General features: G+C 48.3%; 1 protein-coding gene across 1 annotated transcript in view; it reads right to left on the bottom strand.

Moving 5' to 3' along the window:
- Window positions 1–18,231, bottom strand: part of HLTF (helicase like transcription factor) — a 479,436-nt gene that overhangs the window by 208,403 nt on the left and 252,802 nt on the right. Inside the window, exon 10 of the mRNA XM_063915956.1 lies at window positions 15,721–15,775. Within this exon, the coding sequence (XP_063772026.1) occupies window positions 15,721–15,775 (55 nt within the window). The remainder of the gene's footprint in view (window positions 1–15,720; window positions 15,776–18,231) is intronic.

Below are 18,231 nucleotides of genomic sequence, written 5' to 3'. Positions count from 1 at the left end.
TCTGAGTTACCTCCAGCATCGCTGCCACATTGCGAGTGCCGGCCTGTCGATTTATACAGGCCACCGCCATGGCGTTGTCTGACTGGATCTGTACTGGAGAACCCTGTAGAAGGTCTTGAGCCATCTCAATGGCCTGGTAAACCACCCGAAGTTCCAGGACGTCATAGATCAGCGGCCCTGAAAGGAGTGGCTGCCCGTGACACCTCCCCACCCCCAGAGACTTGAGTCTGTGGTGTGGAGTTTCCAGTTTGGAATCCAGAACAACCAGCCCTTGTCCAGATTTGCTGTGTGTAGCCACCATGAAAGACGCCCGAATTGGCTGAGGCAGTATCATGATCTGGGATTCAATCTGTGTTGGTAACCCCGTCCATTCGGTGAGTATCAGGTGCTGAAGAGGCTTGGAGTGAAATGGGGCGTATTCCACCATGTCGAAAACAGAGACGATGGATCCCAGAGTTTGCATTGCTGAAAGAGCCAAGACCTGTGGACTGAATTAGGTTGCAGATGTGCAACTGCAATGTTGCAATCTTGGCCTGAGGAAGGAAGATGCATTGTACACTGGCATCCAGCAGTTCACCGAGGTGTAACATCCTCTGAGATGGGATGAGCGAGGACTTGGCCCAGTTGATCAGCCATCCATGGTTCTAGAGGAAGGACATAGTCAGCTGTAGGTGACGTTCCAACACCACTGGAGACTGCACCAGTAGAAAATCATCATCTAAGTAAGGTAGTATCCGAATTCCCTGCTGCCAGAGATGGGCCACCATCACCACCATGAGCTAGGGGAAAACCCTGGGAGCTGTAGACTGTCCGAATGGAAAGGCGTGTAATTGGAAATGCTGTTGTAGGACAGCAAAGCTAAGGTAACGTTGACGACAGGGTGCTATAGGTACGTGGAGGTACACATTCTTTATATCTAGGGAGACCATATAGTCTCCAGGTCGCATAGCCAGGACAATGGAACAGAGTGTCTTCATACGGAACTTGAGGTACTTAGTTCAGCAATTTCAGAATGGGACAGTATGACCCATTTGGTTTCTGAACCAAAAAGAGAGTAGAATAGAACCCCTGACCCTGTTAAGGACACGGAACAGGGATAATGACCCCCGACTGTAGTAAGGAGTGTATGACTCCTTTGAGCGCCTGTGCTTTTCTGGGGGCTGTTAGAGTACTAGGGAAGTATTGTCTGGGAGGACGCTTAAGGAAGGAAAGAGCGTATACGCGAGAGACCACTTCTAGAACCCAGGTGTCTGTTGTGACTTGACACCATGTGTTGGCGAATTGAAGAAGGGGGAGGCCCGCCTCGTCAGGCTGAGGGGTTTGTCCTCTGGCTTGGTAGTTGGACATCTAGCAGCCCAAGCCTTTTTGGTTTTGGAGGTCTTGACTCTGCGAGAAACCCGCCCTGCAGAAAAAAGGATGAAGTCCGAGGCCACACTGAAGATGCTGAGGATAGGCAAGCTGTCTTAGAAGTTGTGAGTTCCTCTACAATCTTATCCAGTTTCGGTCCAAACACGTGTATGGTAGGGCTTCCAGTGCCTTCTTTGCCTCAGAATCTGCTTTCCACAAGAGGAGCCACACAATGCGGCGAGCTGCAATGGAAACAGCCAAAGCCTTAGAGGATAACAGAACAGTGTCTAAAGCTGCCTCACCTTTGTAATATGCCGCATCTATGATTTTCGCGATCAGAGACCATTGAACCTTAGTGGGATCAGACGTGAGACTGTTCAAGGTTGTCGGCCCAAGTTTCTATGGCTTTAGCCACCCAGGCTGTAGACGGTCTGGCCACTGCTCCTGTAAGGGAGTACAGAGATTTGAGACACGTATCCAGTTGTCTATCCGGCAGGTTCTTAAGAGAGGATGCAGTTGGAATAGGAAGTATGGAACGTATAATTAAATGTGTCACATGAGCATCAACTGTAGGTGGAGTCTCCAATCTTGCACAATCCACTGCGGGCAATGGGTTAAAGGATCTGAGCTTTTTTGGAACCGTAAATTTCTTAGTAGGAGTTTTCCATGCCTCGTTCATAGCTGCAGAGAAGTGGTCCGAGTGTGGAAACTCAGCTAACACTACCTTCTGCCGTTCGCCCAGAGACTCTTTAGTGACAAGGGCTGGTTCAGCATCTTCCAGTTGAAGTGAGAATTTGACCGCCCTAAATTAATGCAGCTACATGAAATTTAGGCAGGGCCTCCTCATCCCGAGGGGGATGCAGCTTCTGAGGTCTCAGCATGATCAGCAATAACGGATGATTCTTCTGAATCAGAGAGGGAAGTAGATTGAGAGGAAGGAACAGGACGCTTAGATGTAGAAGGAGTAGGCAATCTGCCCTGACCCTGCAGCATGTGCAGAGGAATGCATCAGAGGAAGCAGCCAAGCTCTGTATAGATGTAGAGAATGAGTCCAACCTGATAAAACAGGCTGTAATGACTGTTGGAATCCCATAGAGGGAGCCACTGGTGATATAGCAATATTGTCAGCAATGTAGTGAAAGATGCCCATGGTGGTTCCTGCACAAGTGTTGGGGAGAGCTGAGGTGCTGGGAGCCACCAGACAGGCTGTGCAGTGGCCATCCTGTGACAAATCCCGAGGTAAAACCTCCTCAGTCTTGTTAGACATAGCAGTAAATAATGTGTGCACACAAATATGATAATATGCAGCGTGTAACAAGAACATTATGTGACAAAGTGCGTACACAATACATACCTTCCAACATTTAGATGCTATAAAAAAAAAACCCGGTACAGGGGGCGGGGCCATGGATATAGGGGACAAGCCCATGAGTAAGGGGGCATGGTCACGGATAAAGGGGGCGTGAGACGTGTCAGCAGTGACTCGTCTATGGGACTGGCGGCTATTCCTGGGGCTGCTGGAGCTGCCAGGGAAGGGTGGAGGGAGCTGCCTGACACTGTGCAGCGCTGCAAGAGTCTGTGTTCCCGCAGCGCTGCGATACATATCTGGACACTCCAAAAACCGGTACAATTGGTACACCCCGTTTTTTCCGGTAGAGGCTTTAATAAAAAAACAAACAAACAAAAAAAAAAAAATAAGAATTTACTTACCGATAATTCTATTTCTCATAGTCCGTAGTGGATGCTGGGACTTCCGTAAGGACCATGGGGAATAGCGGCTCCGCAGGAGACTGGGCACAAAAGTAAAAGCTTTAGACTAGCTGGTGTGCACTGGCTCCTCCCCCTATGACCCTCCTCCAAGCCTCAGTTAGGATACTGTGCCCGGACGAGCGTACATAATAAGGAAGGATTTTGAATCCCGGGTAAGACTCATACCAGCCACACCAATCACACCGTACAACCTGTGATCTGAACCCAGTTAACAGTATGATAAACGTAGGAGCCTCTGAAAAGATGGCTCACAACAATAAACAACCCGATTTTTTTGTAACAATAACTATATACAAGTATTGCAGACAATCCGCACTTGGGATGGGCGCCCAGTATCCACTACGGACTATGAGAAATAGAATTATCGGTAAGTAAATTCTTATTTTCTCTGACGTCCTAGTGGATGCTGGGACTTCCGTAAGGACCATGGGGATTATACCAAAGCTCCCAAACGGGCGGGAGAGTGCGGATGACTCTGCAGCACCGAATGAGAGAACTCCAGGTCCTCCTCAGCCAGGGTATCGAATTTGTAAAATTTTGCAAACGTGTTTGCCCCTGACCAAGTAGCTGCTCGGCAAAGTTGTAAAGCAGAGACCCCTCGGGCAGCCGCCCAAGATGAGCCCACTTTCCTTGTGGAATGGGCTTTAACAGATTTTGGCTGTGGCAGTCCTGCCTCAGAATGTGCAAGCTGAATTGTACTACAAATCCAACGAGCAATCGTCTGCTTAGAAGCAGGAGCACCCAGCTTGTTGGGTGCATACAGGATAAACAGCGAGTCAGATTTTCTGACTCCAGCCGTCCTGGAAACATATATTTTCAGGGCCCTGACTACGTCCAACAACTTGGAGTCCTCCAAGTCCCTAGTAGCCGCAGGCACCACAATAGGTTGGTTCATGTGAAACGCTGAAACCACCTTAGGGAGAAATTGAGGACAAGTCCTCAATTCTGCCCTGTCTGAATGAAAAATTAGGTAAGGGCTTTTATATGACAAAGCCGCCAATTCAGAGACAAGCCTGGCTGACGCCAGAGCTAACAGCATGACCACCTTCCATGTGAGATATTTTAATTCCACAGTGGTGAGTGGTTCAAACCAATGTGATTTTAGGAACCCTAAAACTACATTGAGATCCCAAGGTGCCACTGGTGGCACAAAAGGAGGCTGTATATGCAGTACCCCCTTGACAAACGTCTGAACTTCAGGCACTGAAGCCAGTTCTTTCTGGAAGAAGATCGACAGGGCCGAAATTTGAACCTTAATGGATCCTAATTTTAGGCCCATAGACAGTCCTGCTTGCAGGAAATGCAGGAAACGACCCAGTTGAAATTCCTCTGTGGGGGCCTTCTTGGCCTCACACCACGCAACATATTTCCGCCAAATGCGGTGATAATGTTTCGCGGTTACATCCTTCCTGGCTTTGATCAGGGTAGGGATGACTTCATCTGGAATGCCTTTTTCCATCAGGATCCGGCGTTCAACCGCCATGCCGTCAAACGCAGCCGCGGTAAGTCTTGGAACAGACAAGGTCCCTGCTGGAGCAGGTCCTTTCTTAGAGGTAGAGGCCACGGGTCCTCCGTGAGCATCTCTTGCAGTTCCGGGTACCAAGTTCTTCTTGGCCAATCCGGAGCCACGAGTATAGTTCTTACTCCTCTCCTTCTTATGATTCTCAGTACTTTGGGTATGAGGCAGAGGAGGGAACACATACACCGACTGGTACACCCACGGTGTTACCAGAGCGTCCACCGCTATTGCCTGAGGGTCCCTTGACCTGGCGCAATATCTGTCCAGTTTTTTGTTGAGACGGGACGCCATCATGTCCACCTTTGGTTTTTCCCAACGGTTTACAATCACTTGAAAGACTTCTGGGTGAAGTCCCCACTCCCCCGGGTGGAGGTCGTGTCTGCTGAGGAAGTCTGCTTCCCAGTTGTCCACTCCCGGAATGAACACTGCTGACAGTGCCACCACATGATTTTCCGCCCAGCGAAGAATCCTTGCAGCTTCTGCCATTGCCCTCCTGCTTCTTGTGCCGCCCTGTCTGTTGACGTGGGCGACTGCCGTGATGTTGTCCGATTGGATCAATACCGACTGACCCTGAAGCAGAGGCCTTGCTTGACTTAGGGCATTGTAAATGGCCCTTAGTTCCAGGATATTTATGTGAAGAGACGTTTCCATGCTTGACCACAAGCCCTGGAAATTTCTTCCCTGTGTGACTGCTCCCCAGCCTCTCAGGCTGGCATCGGTGGTCACCAGCATCCAATCCTGAATGCCGAATCTGCGGCCCTCTAGAAGATGAGCACTCTGTAACCACCACAGGAGAGACACCCTTGTCCTTGGAGATAGGGTTATCCGCTGATGCATCTGAAGATGCGATCCGGACCATTTGTCCAGCAGATCCCACTGAAAAGTTCTTGCATGGAATCTTCCGAATGGAATCGCTTCGTAAGAAGCCACCATTTTTCCCAGGACTCTCGTGCATTGATGCACTGACACTTGGCCTGGTTTTAGGAGTTTCCTGACTAGCTCGGATAACTCCCTGGCCTTCTCCACCGGGAGAAACACCTTTTTCTGGACTGTGTCCAGAATCATCCCCAGGAACAGTAGACGTGTTGTTGGAATCAGCTGTGATTTTGGGATATTTAGGATCCACCCGTGCTGACGTAGCACTACCTGAGATAGTGCTACTCCGACCTCTAACTGTTCCCTGGACCTTGCCCTTATCAGGAGATCGTCCAAGTAAGGGATAATTAAGACGCCTTTTCTTCGAAGAAGAATCATCATTTCGGCCATTACCTTGGTAAAGACCCGTGGTGCCGTGGACAATCCAAACGGCAGCGTCTGAAACTGATAATGACAGTTTTGTACCACAAACCTGAGGTACCCTTGGTGAGAAGGGTAGATTGGGACATGGAGATAAGCATCTTTGATGTCTAGAGATACCATATAGTCCCCTTCTTCCAGGTTCGCTATCACTGCTCTGAGTGACTCCATCTTGAATTTGAACCTTTGTATGCAAGTGTTCAAGGATTTTAGATTTAAAATTGGTCTCACCGAGCCGTCCGGCTTCGGTACCACAAACAGCGTGGAATAATACCCCTTTCCCTGTTGTAGGAGGGGTACCTTGATTATCACCTGCTGGGAATACAGCTTGTGAATAGCTTCCACTACTGCCTCCCTGTCGGAGGGAGACGTTGGTAGAGCAGACTTCAGGAACCGGCGAGGGGGAGACGTCTCGAATTCCAATTTGTACCCCTGTGATACTACCTGCAGGATCCAGGGGTCCACTTGCGAGTGAGCCCACTGCGCGCTGAAATTCTTGAGACGGCCCCCCACCGTGCCTGAGTCCGCTTGTAGAGCCCCAGCGTCATGCTGAAGACTTTGCAGAAGCGGGGGAGGGCTTCTGCTCCTGGGAAGAGGCTGCCTGGTGCAGTCTTTTTCCCCTTCCTCTGCCCCGGGGCAGAAATGAGTGGCCTTTTGCCCGCTTGCCCTTATGGGGACGAAAGGACTGAGTTTGAAAAGACGGTGTCTTTTTCTGCTGAGAGGTGACCTGGGGTAAAAAGGTGGATTTTCCAGCCGTTGCCGTGGCCACCAGGTCCGATAGACCGACCCCAAATAACTCCTCCCCTTTATACGGCAATACTTCCATATGTCGTTTGGAATCCGCATCACCTGACCACTGTCGCGTCCATAACGCTCTTCTGGCAGAAATGGACATCGCACTCACTCTAGATGCCAGGGTGCAAATATCCCTCTGTGCATCTCGCATATATAGTAATGCATCCTTTAAATGCTCTATAGTTAATAATATACTGTCCCTATCCAGGGTATCAATATTTTCAGTCAGGGAATCCGACCAAGCCACTCCAGCGCTGCACATCCAGGCTGAGGCGATTGCTGGTCGCAGTATAACACCAGTATGTGTGTATATACCTTTTAGGATATTTTCCAGCCTTCTATCAGCTGGTTCCTTGAGGGCGGCCGTATCGGGAGACGGTAACGCCACTTGTTTTGATAAGCGTGTGAGCGCCTTATCTACCCTAGGAGGTGTTTCCCAACGTGCCCTAACCTTTGGCGGGAAAGGGTATAGTGCCAATAATTTATTAGAAATCAGCAGTTTTTTATCGGGGGAAACCCACGCTTTATCACACACCTCATTTAATTCATCTGATTCAGGAAAAACTACTGGTAGTTTTTTCACACCCCACATAATACCCTTTTTTGTGGTACTTGTAGTGTCAGAAATATTCAATGCCTCCTTCATTGCCGTGATCATGTAACGTGTGGCCCTACTGGACATTACGTTTGTCTCCTCACCGTCGACACTGGATTCAGTATCCGTGTCTGGGTCTGTGTCGACCATCTGAGGTAACGGGCGTTTTAGCACCCCTGACGGTGTCTGAGACGCCTGAACAGGCACTAATTGATTTGCCGGCTGTCTCATGTCGTCAACAGTTTTTTGCAAAGTGCTGACATTGTCACGTAATTCTTTAAATACGACCATCCAGTCAGGTGTCGACTCCCTAGGGGGTGACATCACTAACACAGGCAATTGCTCTGCTTCCACATCATTTTCCTCCTCATACATGTCGACACAATCGTACCGACACCCAGCACACACACAGGGAATGCTCTGAAAGAGGACAGGACCCCACGAGCCCTTTGGGGAGACAGAGGGAGAGTTTGCCAGCACACACCAGAGCGCTATATATATACAGGGATAACCTTATATAAGTATTTCTCCCTTTATAGCTGCTGTTTTATATTAGCTGCCAATAGTGCCCCCCCTCTCTTGTTTTACCCTGATTCTTGTAGCAGGACTGCAGGGGAGAGTCAGGGAGCCGTCCTTCCAGCGGAGCTGTGAAAGAAAATGGCGCTTGTGTGCTGAGGAGAAAGGCTCCGCCCCCTTCACGGCGGCCTTTTCTCCCGCTTTTTTCAGGAAAACTGGCAGGGGTTAAATACATCCATATAGCCCAGGAGCTATATGTGATGCATTTCTTTAGCCATATAAGGTTTTTATAGTGTTTTATTGCGTCTCAGGGCGCTCCCCACCAGCGCCCTGCACCCTCAGTGACCGGAGTGTGAAGTGTGCTGAGAGCAATGGCGCACAGCTGCAGTGCTGTGCGCTACCTTATCTGAAGACAGGAACGTCTTCTGCCGCCGATTTCTCAGGACCTCTTCGCTCTTCTGGCTCTGTAAGGGGGCCGGCGGCGCGGCTCCGGGACCCATCCAGGCTGAACCTGTGATCGTCCCTCTGGAGCTAATGTCCAGTAGCCAAGAAGCCCAATCCACTCTGCACGCAGGTGAGTTCGCTTCTTCTCCCCTTAGTCCCACGATGCAGTGAGCCTGTTGCCAGCAGGACTCACTGAAAATAAAAAACCTATTTAAACTTTTACTTCTAAGCAGCTCAGGAGAGCCACCTAGCATGCACCCTTCTCGTTCGGGCACAAAAATCTAACTGAGGCTTGGAGGAGGGTCATAGGGGGAGGAGCCAGTGCACACCAGCTAGTCTAAAGCTTTTACTTTTGTGCCCAGTCTCCTGCGGAGCCGCTATTCCCCATGGTCCTTACGGAAGTCCCAGCATCCACTAGGACGTCAGAGAAAAACCGGTACAGTTGGAGGGTATGACAATATACAATGTACAGGACAGTGTGGCAAATTCAACCCAAATCACACCAGTTTAAGGGTTATTGAGATAATAGGGAAAGGTCATAAGACAGAAAGTGAAGGGATGTGAAAACATGCAGCAGCACTAGCACATACATTGCAGAATAATAAGATTTTAAACCTACCGGTAAATCTTTTTCTCGTAGTCCGTAGAGGATGCTGGGGACTCCGTAAGGACCATGGATAGACGGGCTCCGTAGGAGACATGGGCACTTTAAGAAAGACTTTAGATCCTGGGTGTGCACTGGCTCCTCCCTCTATGCCCCTCCTCCAGACCTCAGTTAGAGAAACTGTGCCCAGAGGAGACGGACAGTACGAGGAAAGGATTTTTGTTAATCCAAAGGCAAGATTCATACCAGCCACACCGTATAACTTGTGATAAATTACCCAGTTATCAGTATGAAAACAACATAGCATCAGTTCAAGACCGATGCAACTATAACATAACCCTTATTCAAGCAATAACTATATACAAGTATTGCAGAAGTAGTCCGCACTTGGGACGGGCGCCCAGCATCCTCTACGGACTACGAGAAAAAGATTTACCGGTAGGTTTAAAATCTTATTTTCTCTTACGTCCTAGAGGATGCTGGGGACTCCGTAAGAACCATGGGGATTATACCAAAGCTCCCAAATGGGCGGGAGAGTGCGGATGACTCTGCAGCACCGATTGAGCAAACAGGAGATCCCCCTCAGCCAGGGTATAAAACTTATAGAACTTTGCAAAGGTGTTTGAACCCGACCAAGTAGCAGCTCGGCACAGCTGTAGTGCCGAGACCCCTCGGGCAGCCGCCCAAGAAGAGCCCACTTTCCTAGTGGAATGGGCCTTGACTGATTTAGGCAATGGCAAACCAGCCGTAGAATGCGCTTGCTGAATCGTGTTACAGATCCAGCGAGCAATAGTGTGCTTTGAAGCAGGGGCACCAATCTTGTTGGTCGCATACAGGATAAACAGTGCTTCTGTTTTTCTGACTCTAGCCGTTCTGGCTACGTAAATTTTCTAAGCCCTGACCACATCAAGTGACTCGGAATCCTCCAAGGTCACGCGTAGCCACAGGCACCCCAATAGGTTGGTTCATATGAAAGGACGAAACCACTTTTGTCAGGAATTGAGGACGGGTCCGCAATTCCGCTCTATCCATATGGAAAATCAGATAGGGGCTTTTATGTGACAAAGCCGCTAATTCAGACACTCGCCTAGCCGAAGCCAAGGCTAATAACATGACCACCTTCCAAGTGAGATATTTCAACTTCACCGTTTTAAGTGGTACAAACCAGTGTGACTTAAGGAACTTAACACCACGTTAAGGTCCCAAGGCTCCACCGGAGGTAGAAAAGGAGGCTGAATATGCAGCACTCCCTTCACAAAAGTCTGAACTTCTGGGAGAGAAGCCAATTCTTTTTGAAAATGGATAGGGCCAAAATCTGAACATTAATGGAGCCCAATTTTAGGCCCAAATTCACTCCAGTTTGTAGGAAGTGAAGGAAACGGCCCAGATGGAATTCTTCCGTAGGAGCATGCATTCCTGGCCTCCTACCAAGAAACATATTTTCGCCATATACAGTGATAATGTTTAGATGTCACGTCCTTCCTAGCCTTTATCAGCGTAGGAATGACCTCATCTGGAATGCCTTTTTTTCGCTAGGATCCGGCGTTCAACCGCCATGCCATCAACCGCCATGCCGTCAAACGCAGCCGCGGTAAGTCTTGGAACAGACATGGGCCTTGTTGCAACAGGTCCTGCCTTAGAGGAAGAGGCCACGGATCTTCTGTAAGAAATTCCTGCAGATCCGGATACCAGGTCCTTCGTGGCCAATCTGAAACAATGAGGATTGTTCGCACTCCTCTTTTTCTTATTATTCTCAACCCTTGGGTATGAGAGGAAGAGGAGGAAATACATAAACTGACTGGAACACCCACGGTGTCACTAGGGCGTCTACCGCTACTGCCTGAGGGTCTCTTGACCAGGCGCAATAACTCTGCAGCTTTTTGTTGAGGCAGGACGCCATCATGTCTATCTGTGGCAGTCCCCACCGAACTGCAATCTGTGCGAAGACTTCCTGATGAAGTCCCCACTCTCCAGGACGTAGGTCGTGTCTGCTGAGGAAGTCTGCTTCCCAGTTGTTCACTTCCGGAATGAACACGGTTGACAGTGCTCTTACATGATTCTCCGCACAGCGAAGAATTCTGGTGGCTTCCGCCATCGCCACTCTGCTCCTTGTGCCGCCTTGGCGGTTTACATGAGCTACTGCGGTGACGTTGTCTGACTGGATCAGAACCGGTTGGTCGCGAAGTAAGGTCTCCGCTTGACGTAGGGCGTTTTATATGGCCCTTAGTTCCAAGATGTTGATGTGAAGACAAGTCTCTTGACTTGAACAAAGACCTTGGAAATTTCTTCCCTGTGTGACTGCTCCCCAACCTCGGAGGTTCGCGTCCGTGGTCACCAGGATCCAGTCCTGAAGGCCGAACCTGCGGCCCTATAGAAGTTGAGCACTCTGCAGCCACCACAGGAGAGATACCCTGGCCCTGGGGGATAGGGTGATCAACTGATGAATCTGTAGATGTGACCCTGACCACTTGTCCAGTAGGTCCCATTTGAAGTCCTCGCATGGAACCTGCCGAAGGGAATGTTTTTCCCAGGACTCGAGTGCAGTGATGCACTGACACCTGTCTTGGTTTCAATAGGTCCCTGACTAGAGTCATGAGTTCCTGGGCCTTCCCTATCTGAAGGTAAACCCATTTCTGGTCCGTATCCAGAATCATACCCAAGAAGGGCAGACGAGTCATAGGAACCAACTGTGACTTCGGGATATTGAGAATCCAGCCGTGTTGCTGTGACACCTTCAGCTAAAGTGACACGCTGTTCAACAACTGCTCTTTTGATCTCGCCCTTATTAGGAGATCGTCCAAGTATGGGATAACGGTGACTCCTTGCTTGCGTAGGAGCACCATTATTTCCGCCAATTACCCTGAAATTGGTAATGACAATACTGTACCGCAATTGTCAGGTACGCCTGATGGGGTGGATAAATGGGAACATGAAGGTATGCAGCCTTTATGTCTAGATTCACCATCAAATCCCCCCTTCCAGGCTGGCGATGATCGCTCTGGGCGATTCCACTTTAAATTTTAACCTTTTCCCGTATAGGTTCAGAGATTTTAATTTTAAAATAGGTCTGATCGAACCGTACGGTTTCGGGACTACAGCCAAGGTTGAGTCATATCCCCTTCCTTGTTGCAGGAGGGGAACCTTGAGCACCACCTGTTGGAGATACAATGTGTGAATTGTATTTAATATTATCTCCCTTTCTGGGGGAGAAGCCGGTAGGTCCGATAAGGAAAAACCGGCGAGGAGGCACCTTTCGAATTCCAGCTTGTAACCCTGAGAAACAATTTTTATTGCCCCGGGATCCACCTGTGAGTGAACTCAGATGTGGCTGAAGAGTCGAAGACGTGCTCCCCCTGCGACGGACTCCCTTAGCGGAGCTCCAGCGTCATGCGGTGGATGTAGTAGAGGCTGGGGAGGACTTCTGTTCCTGGGAACTAGCTGTGCCCTTACCTCTGGTAAGAAAGGACGCTCCTCGTACTTTCTTGTTATTCTGCGTCCGAAAGGACTGCATTTGATAATGTCGTGCTTTCTTAGGCTGTGAGGGAATATAAGGCAAAAGATCAGAATTACCAGCTATAGCTGTGGAGACCGGGTCCGAGAGCCCTTCTCCACACAATTCCTCAGCCTTGTAAGGTAAACCCTCCATATGCCTCTTTTAGTCGGCATCACCTGTCCATTGCATGTTCCACAGGACACGTCTAGCAGAAATCGACATAGCGTTGACTCTAGATCCCAGTAGACTAATGTCTCTTTGGGCATGTCTTATATATATATATATATATATATATATCAGCATCTTATATATATATATATATATATATATATATATATATATATATATATATATATACACACATACTAGGGTCAATAACATGGTATCCTTATCTAGGGTTTCAATCTCCACTGATAAGGTATCTGTCCACGCTGCTACAGCGCTATAAACCCATGCCGACACAATCGCCGGTCTGAGTAGTGTACCAGAATGTGTGTAAATGGACTTCAAAGTACTTTTACTGCATGCTATCTGCAGGATCCCTGAGGATAGCTGTTAAGTCAGCGCTACCTTTTGGGTAAACGTGACAATGCCTTGTCCACCCTAGGGGAAGATTCCCATCGTATCCTGGCCCTAGTAGGGAAAGGAAACTCCCTGAGAATTCTTTTTGGGAATCTGCAGTTTCTTGTCTGGAGATTCCCGCTCTTTTTCTTCATGAGAGGAGGGAAATTTACCTCAGCTTTCTTCCCCTTAAACATGTGTACCCTCGTGTCAGGGACAGATGAGTCATCAGTGATATGCAAAACATCTTTTATTACAATAATCATATTGAATACTTTTCTGCCAGTTTTGGCTGTACTTTGCATTATCGTAGTCGACACTGGAGTCAGACTCCGTGTCGATATCAGTGTCAATTATTTTGGATAGTGAGCGTTGTGAGACTCTGAAGGTCTCTGCGACATAGGGACAGACATGGGTAGATTCACTGTCTGTTCTCTAATCTTTGTGCAATAAATTTACCTTAGCACTTAATTTCACATATCCATACAGGTGTCGGCGTTGTCGACGGAGACACCCACTCACACTCACATTTGCTCCATCTTCTCCTTAGGAGAGCCTTTTACCTCAGACATGTCGACACACACGTACCGACACACCACACACTCAGGGAATGCTCATCTGAAGATAATTCCCCCAGAAGGCCCTTTGGAGAGACAGAGAGAGAGTATGCCAGCACACACCCCAGCGCTATATGACCCAGGAAAAAACACAGCAATTTAATGTTTACCCCGTAGCGCTGTTATTATCTGCGCCGAATTATGTGCCCCCCCTCTTCTTTAAAACCCTCTCCTCTACCGTGGTATAAGCAGGGGAGAGTCCGGGGAGCTTCCTCTCAGCGGTGCTGTGGAGAAAATCATGGCGCTGGTGAGTGCTGAGGGAGAAGCCCCGCCCCCTCGACGGCGGGCTTCTGTCCCGCTAACAGTGTAAAATTGGCAGGGGCTCATGCAGATATACAGTGTCCAGCTGTATATATGCTCTCTTTTGCCAAATAAAAGGTTAATATTGCTGCCCAGGGCGCCCCACCCTGCGCCCTGCACCCTTACAGTGACCGGAGTGTGTGAGGTGTATGGGAGCAATGGCGCACAGCTGCAGTGCTGTGCGTTACCTCGGTGAAGATCATGAAGTCTTCTGCCGCCTCTGAAGTCTTCTTTTCTTCTCATACTCACCCGGCTTCTTTCTTCCGGCTCTGCGAGGGGGACGGCGGCGCGGCTCTGGGACGGACGGCTAGGGTGGGATCCTGCGTACCAATCCCTCTGGAGCTAATGGTGTCCAGTAGCCTAGGAAGCAGGACCTTGCACTCAGAGTAGGGCTGCTTCTCTCCCCTCAGTCCCTCGATGCAGGGAGTCTGTTGCCAGCAGTGCTCCCTGAAAATAAAAAGCCTAACAAAATACTTTGTCAGAAAGCTCAGGAGAGCTCCTGAAAAGCACCCAGTCTCCACTGGGCACAGTATCAAACTGAGGTCTGGAGGAGGGGCATAGAGGGAGGAGCCAGTGCACACCCAGGATCTAAAGTCTTTCCTAAAGTGCCCATGTCTCCTGCGGAGCCCGTCTAACCATGGTCTTTACGGAGTCCCCAGCATCCTCTAGGTCGTAAGAGAAAATAATTTAACCGCAATGGGCATGGATATCAACTACCCAGCTCTGTGGCAGAGACTGGTAGGATGCAGCACTTTATATAACCTGCTATGTGGTAGAGGTATACAGGGAGATTCAGCTCACCGCTCATGGAGGCCTGCAGAGCTTAGAGATGGCTGACCAGCATCTTAATGTGAAGGAGGATAAGGGAGGAGGAGACCAGGGCAGGAAGACCACTGTGGAATGGCACCCTGGTCTGGATGAGGGGCTGCTGGGGAAGCACTGACGTCCCCCTATGCTGGATGTCACCACCGGTTCTCCTTACCAGTGATAGTATTGGGCACAAGAGGACGTTAAAGCCCTGGTGGTCTAGTGCGGCCGCGGGAAACCTCAATGGTCCGGGAACACATCAGCGCCAACAGCCATCTCCCATCAACAGCTGTAAATGGACTGCGCTATACGTGGGTCCCGCCTTATCTGTCCCCTAGCGTTATCCAGTTGCAGTCCTGGGTGCCCCTGTGCGTCTGTTTGTAGAAGGTATCACCAGAGGTCCTGTCGAAATCACCTACCTAGTCGTGGTGTCGCAGCCCGGTAGGGGTGTTGGGAGTATCAGCGCTGGCATCCTCTGGACTGCCAGACGCTGAATTCTCAAGGAAAAAAGAAAAAATTATCCTTAAAAAATAAAAGCTAGGCCTGCGTGTTCAGTGTGAGCAGCTCCTGCTGGCTCCGAAAATAAACTGATCAGTTAGTCATTAGTTATCATCATTAGTCATCATCAGTGCCGGAGCATGGGGGTGGGGTATGAGGGGAGAGGAGCACAGTGCATCCTGGGAAGCTCACAAAGCTTTATTTTTCGGTGCCAGTCCTGGTCTCCACCAGCCATACCCCTTACCCTGTGGAGACAATGGACCTGAAGAAGAAAATACATACTTCAGTTTCTTTCTAGGTGACTAAACTATACAAGAGAAAACGCAATCCAAATTAATCCCGTAGTTTTTGTGTGATACCAGAACAAACAGACAAACAACCAAATTTCTGAAAATACTATTATTTTGGTCTCCATAGTTCAAACAGTCACAAGAAGTACTCTTCACACACACACAAAAAAATTCCTATGTACAGACACAACCATTACAACTTTATTATGCATATAGAGTATTTAATCTTATTCTTCCATATGTACATTTCAAAAATAATAACACATACCTTTTAGGGAGAGTTCGTGTACCTCTTTGACTGCTATCAGCAATTTCACTTCTTTCTTTAGAACAAAAAATAAAAACAGCAGAAATAAGTGTCTCACATTGCTATATACAGGTGTACTCATACACCTAGTGTCAAAACGCTATGCGTCAACATGCAGGCGAAGGGTAACACAGTGTACTACATACTCTGGGCAGCAACTTGAATCGCACAGGAATTGGTTTTAAATCATACAAAATTATGAAGTACAACAGAACTTAGCATAAGAAAAAGCAGCGGACGCTGCATTGTGGAACTTCACATACAGATTCAGACTCAGTAACACACAGGTATACCAGTGATGCACAAAAAATAGATCAGTGTAATCTAGCAATGTTATTTTGTTGCTACCAGTTGTTTTATTTACGTGAATAAGACGCACATTTTGAGCGAGAAAGACTATCCGCATGGCAAAGTCACCTGGGATTTGGTGCTCCGAGAGAGGCTATTTGGTGCCACTGAAACCAGTGTATGAGGACACACATGTACTAAAGCGGTTGATCAGACGGCAACATCAATATTATTAGGTGCTACTCATTCATCATGTGGACACAAATTTCAAGACACCCTGCAAATTAGCCATAAATACTAAATTACTAGCGACTACAGGTAACATGATGGACTAAAGAGACTCTATAAAGCCCAAGGTTTAGTGTACACAAAAGATGTCAATTTAGAGCTCATGGGTTTTCATAGGAAGGATCACTGCAGATGATGAAAAAGATAATCCCTAAGAAGACACCAGTCAATGTGACAATTACAAAAATGTAGCCTCCCTTACAAAATAATCATTATAAGGGATCCGCAGCACTTTACGCAGTACATAAACAGTATGAGAAACAAAAAATAGGATTTTAATTACCTACCGGTAAATCCTTTTCTCGTAGTCCATAAAGGATATTGGGGAGACTTAGTACGATGGGGTATAGACGGGGTCCAAAGGAGCTGCTGCACTTTAAATTTCTTCACCGAGTATGCTGGCTCCTCCCCTCTATGCCCCCTCCCACAGGCAGTTATAGGTAAAACAGTGCCCGAAAGAGAAAGGACATATATGAGAAGGAATATGATAACAGAGTGGTGAGTGTGACGACACAGCAGGGCGTCGTGTCGCACAGTCGTAAAATACATGCGGTTACTTTCCAAGCCCTGGTCCTACCCATGGACTCCACTAACTACCGATATGTTATTAGTTATATGCTAGGCAATATTGTATTGTATTATGTTGTTATTATATTGTACAGTTAAATTGTATCTGTTATATTAGGAATATGCAGTTTATTTGGTTATACTGTGTTCAATGTGTGTGATTGTATGCCAGAGTGCTAGTAACATAGTTAAATCAGTTAATTGTAATGTAAGTCCCCTAGTTGTACAATCAGATGCGATTAGGATGAGTAGGTTCAGTAGTAAACAGGTTATGTATGGAGCTGCAGGTAATCTGATCCCATACACCCCATTGTGTACAGGAGCCCAGACACCTTGTCTCCACTCCTCTGTGATCAGAGAATCCGTATCCTCACAGTGAGATTTAATACTAGCACACCACGAACATATAACAACCAGCAACAGCTGGTAACAATAACAGCAACAGCTGAACAGGTAACCACATAACCGAGAACCTGCAGAAAAGTCAACGCACTACGGCGGGCACCCAATATCCCTTATGGACTACGATTAAAGGATTTACCGGTAGGTAATTAAAATCCTATTTTCTCTAGCATCCATAAGGGATATTTGGAAGACTTCGTATTATGGGGACATCCCAAAGCTTCCAGAACAGGCGGGAATGTGCTGAGACTGCTGCAGCACCGCCTGCCCAAACTGGGTATCCTCTTTGGCCAGGGTATCAAACTTGCAGAACTTCACAAAGGTGTTCTTCCCCGACCAGGTAGCAGCTCGGCATAGTTGCAAGGCCGAGAATCCTCGGGCAACCGCCCAGGAAGAGCCCACCGATCTTGTAGAGTGGGCTTTCAGATACTTAGGAACAGGAAAGGCTGCCGACACATAGGCCTGTTGGATAGTAAGCCCAAACCAACGAGCAATGGACTGCTTCGAAGCAGAACAACCCTTTTTCTGCGCATTACAGAGCACGAAACAAGAATCCGTCTTTCTGATCCGAGCCGTCAGCTTTATATAGATCTTCAATGCTCGCACCGCATCCAATGCCTCCGGAGGAGCAGAAGTGTCAGAACTGGACGGAACCACAATAGGTTGATACAGGTGAAACACACAGAATTTTCGGCAGAAACTGCTGCCTAGTCCGGAGCTCCGCTCTGTCCTCAGAAAAGACCACACCTAGCACACCTAAGACACACCTAGCAGAAGCCAGGGCCAGTAACATCACTGTCTTCCATGTGAGGTATTTGTCTTCTACCGTCATCAGAGGCTCAAACCAGGAGGACTATAGAAATTCCAACACCACATTCAAATCCCAGGGCGCCGTAGGCGGCACAAAAGTAGGTTGTATGTGGAGTA

The sequence above is a fragment of the Pseudophryne corroboree genome, chromosome 4, assembly GCF_028390025.1.
Source record: "Pseudophryne corroboree isolate aPseCor3 chromosome 4, aPseCor3.hap2, whole genome shotgun sequence".
Taxonomy (NCBI): domain Eukaryota; kingdom Metazoa; phylum Chordata; class Amphibia; order Anura; family Myobatrachidae; genus Pseudophryne; species Pseudophryne corroboree.
This window is presented reverse-complemented; position numbering and strand designations above follow the sequence as displayed.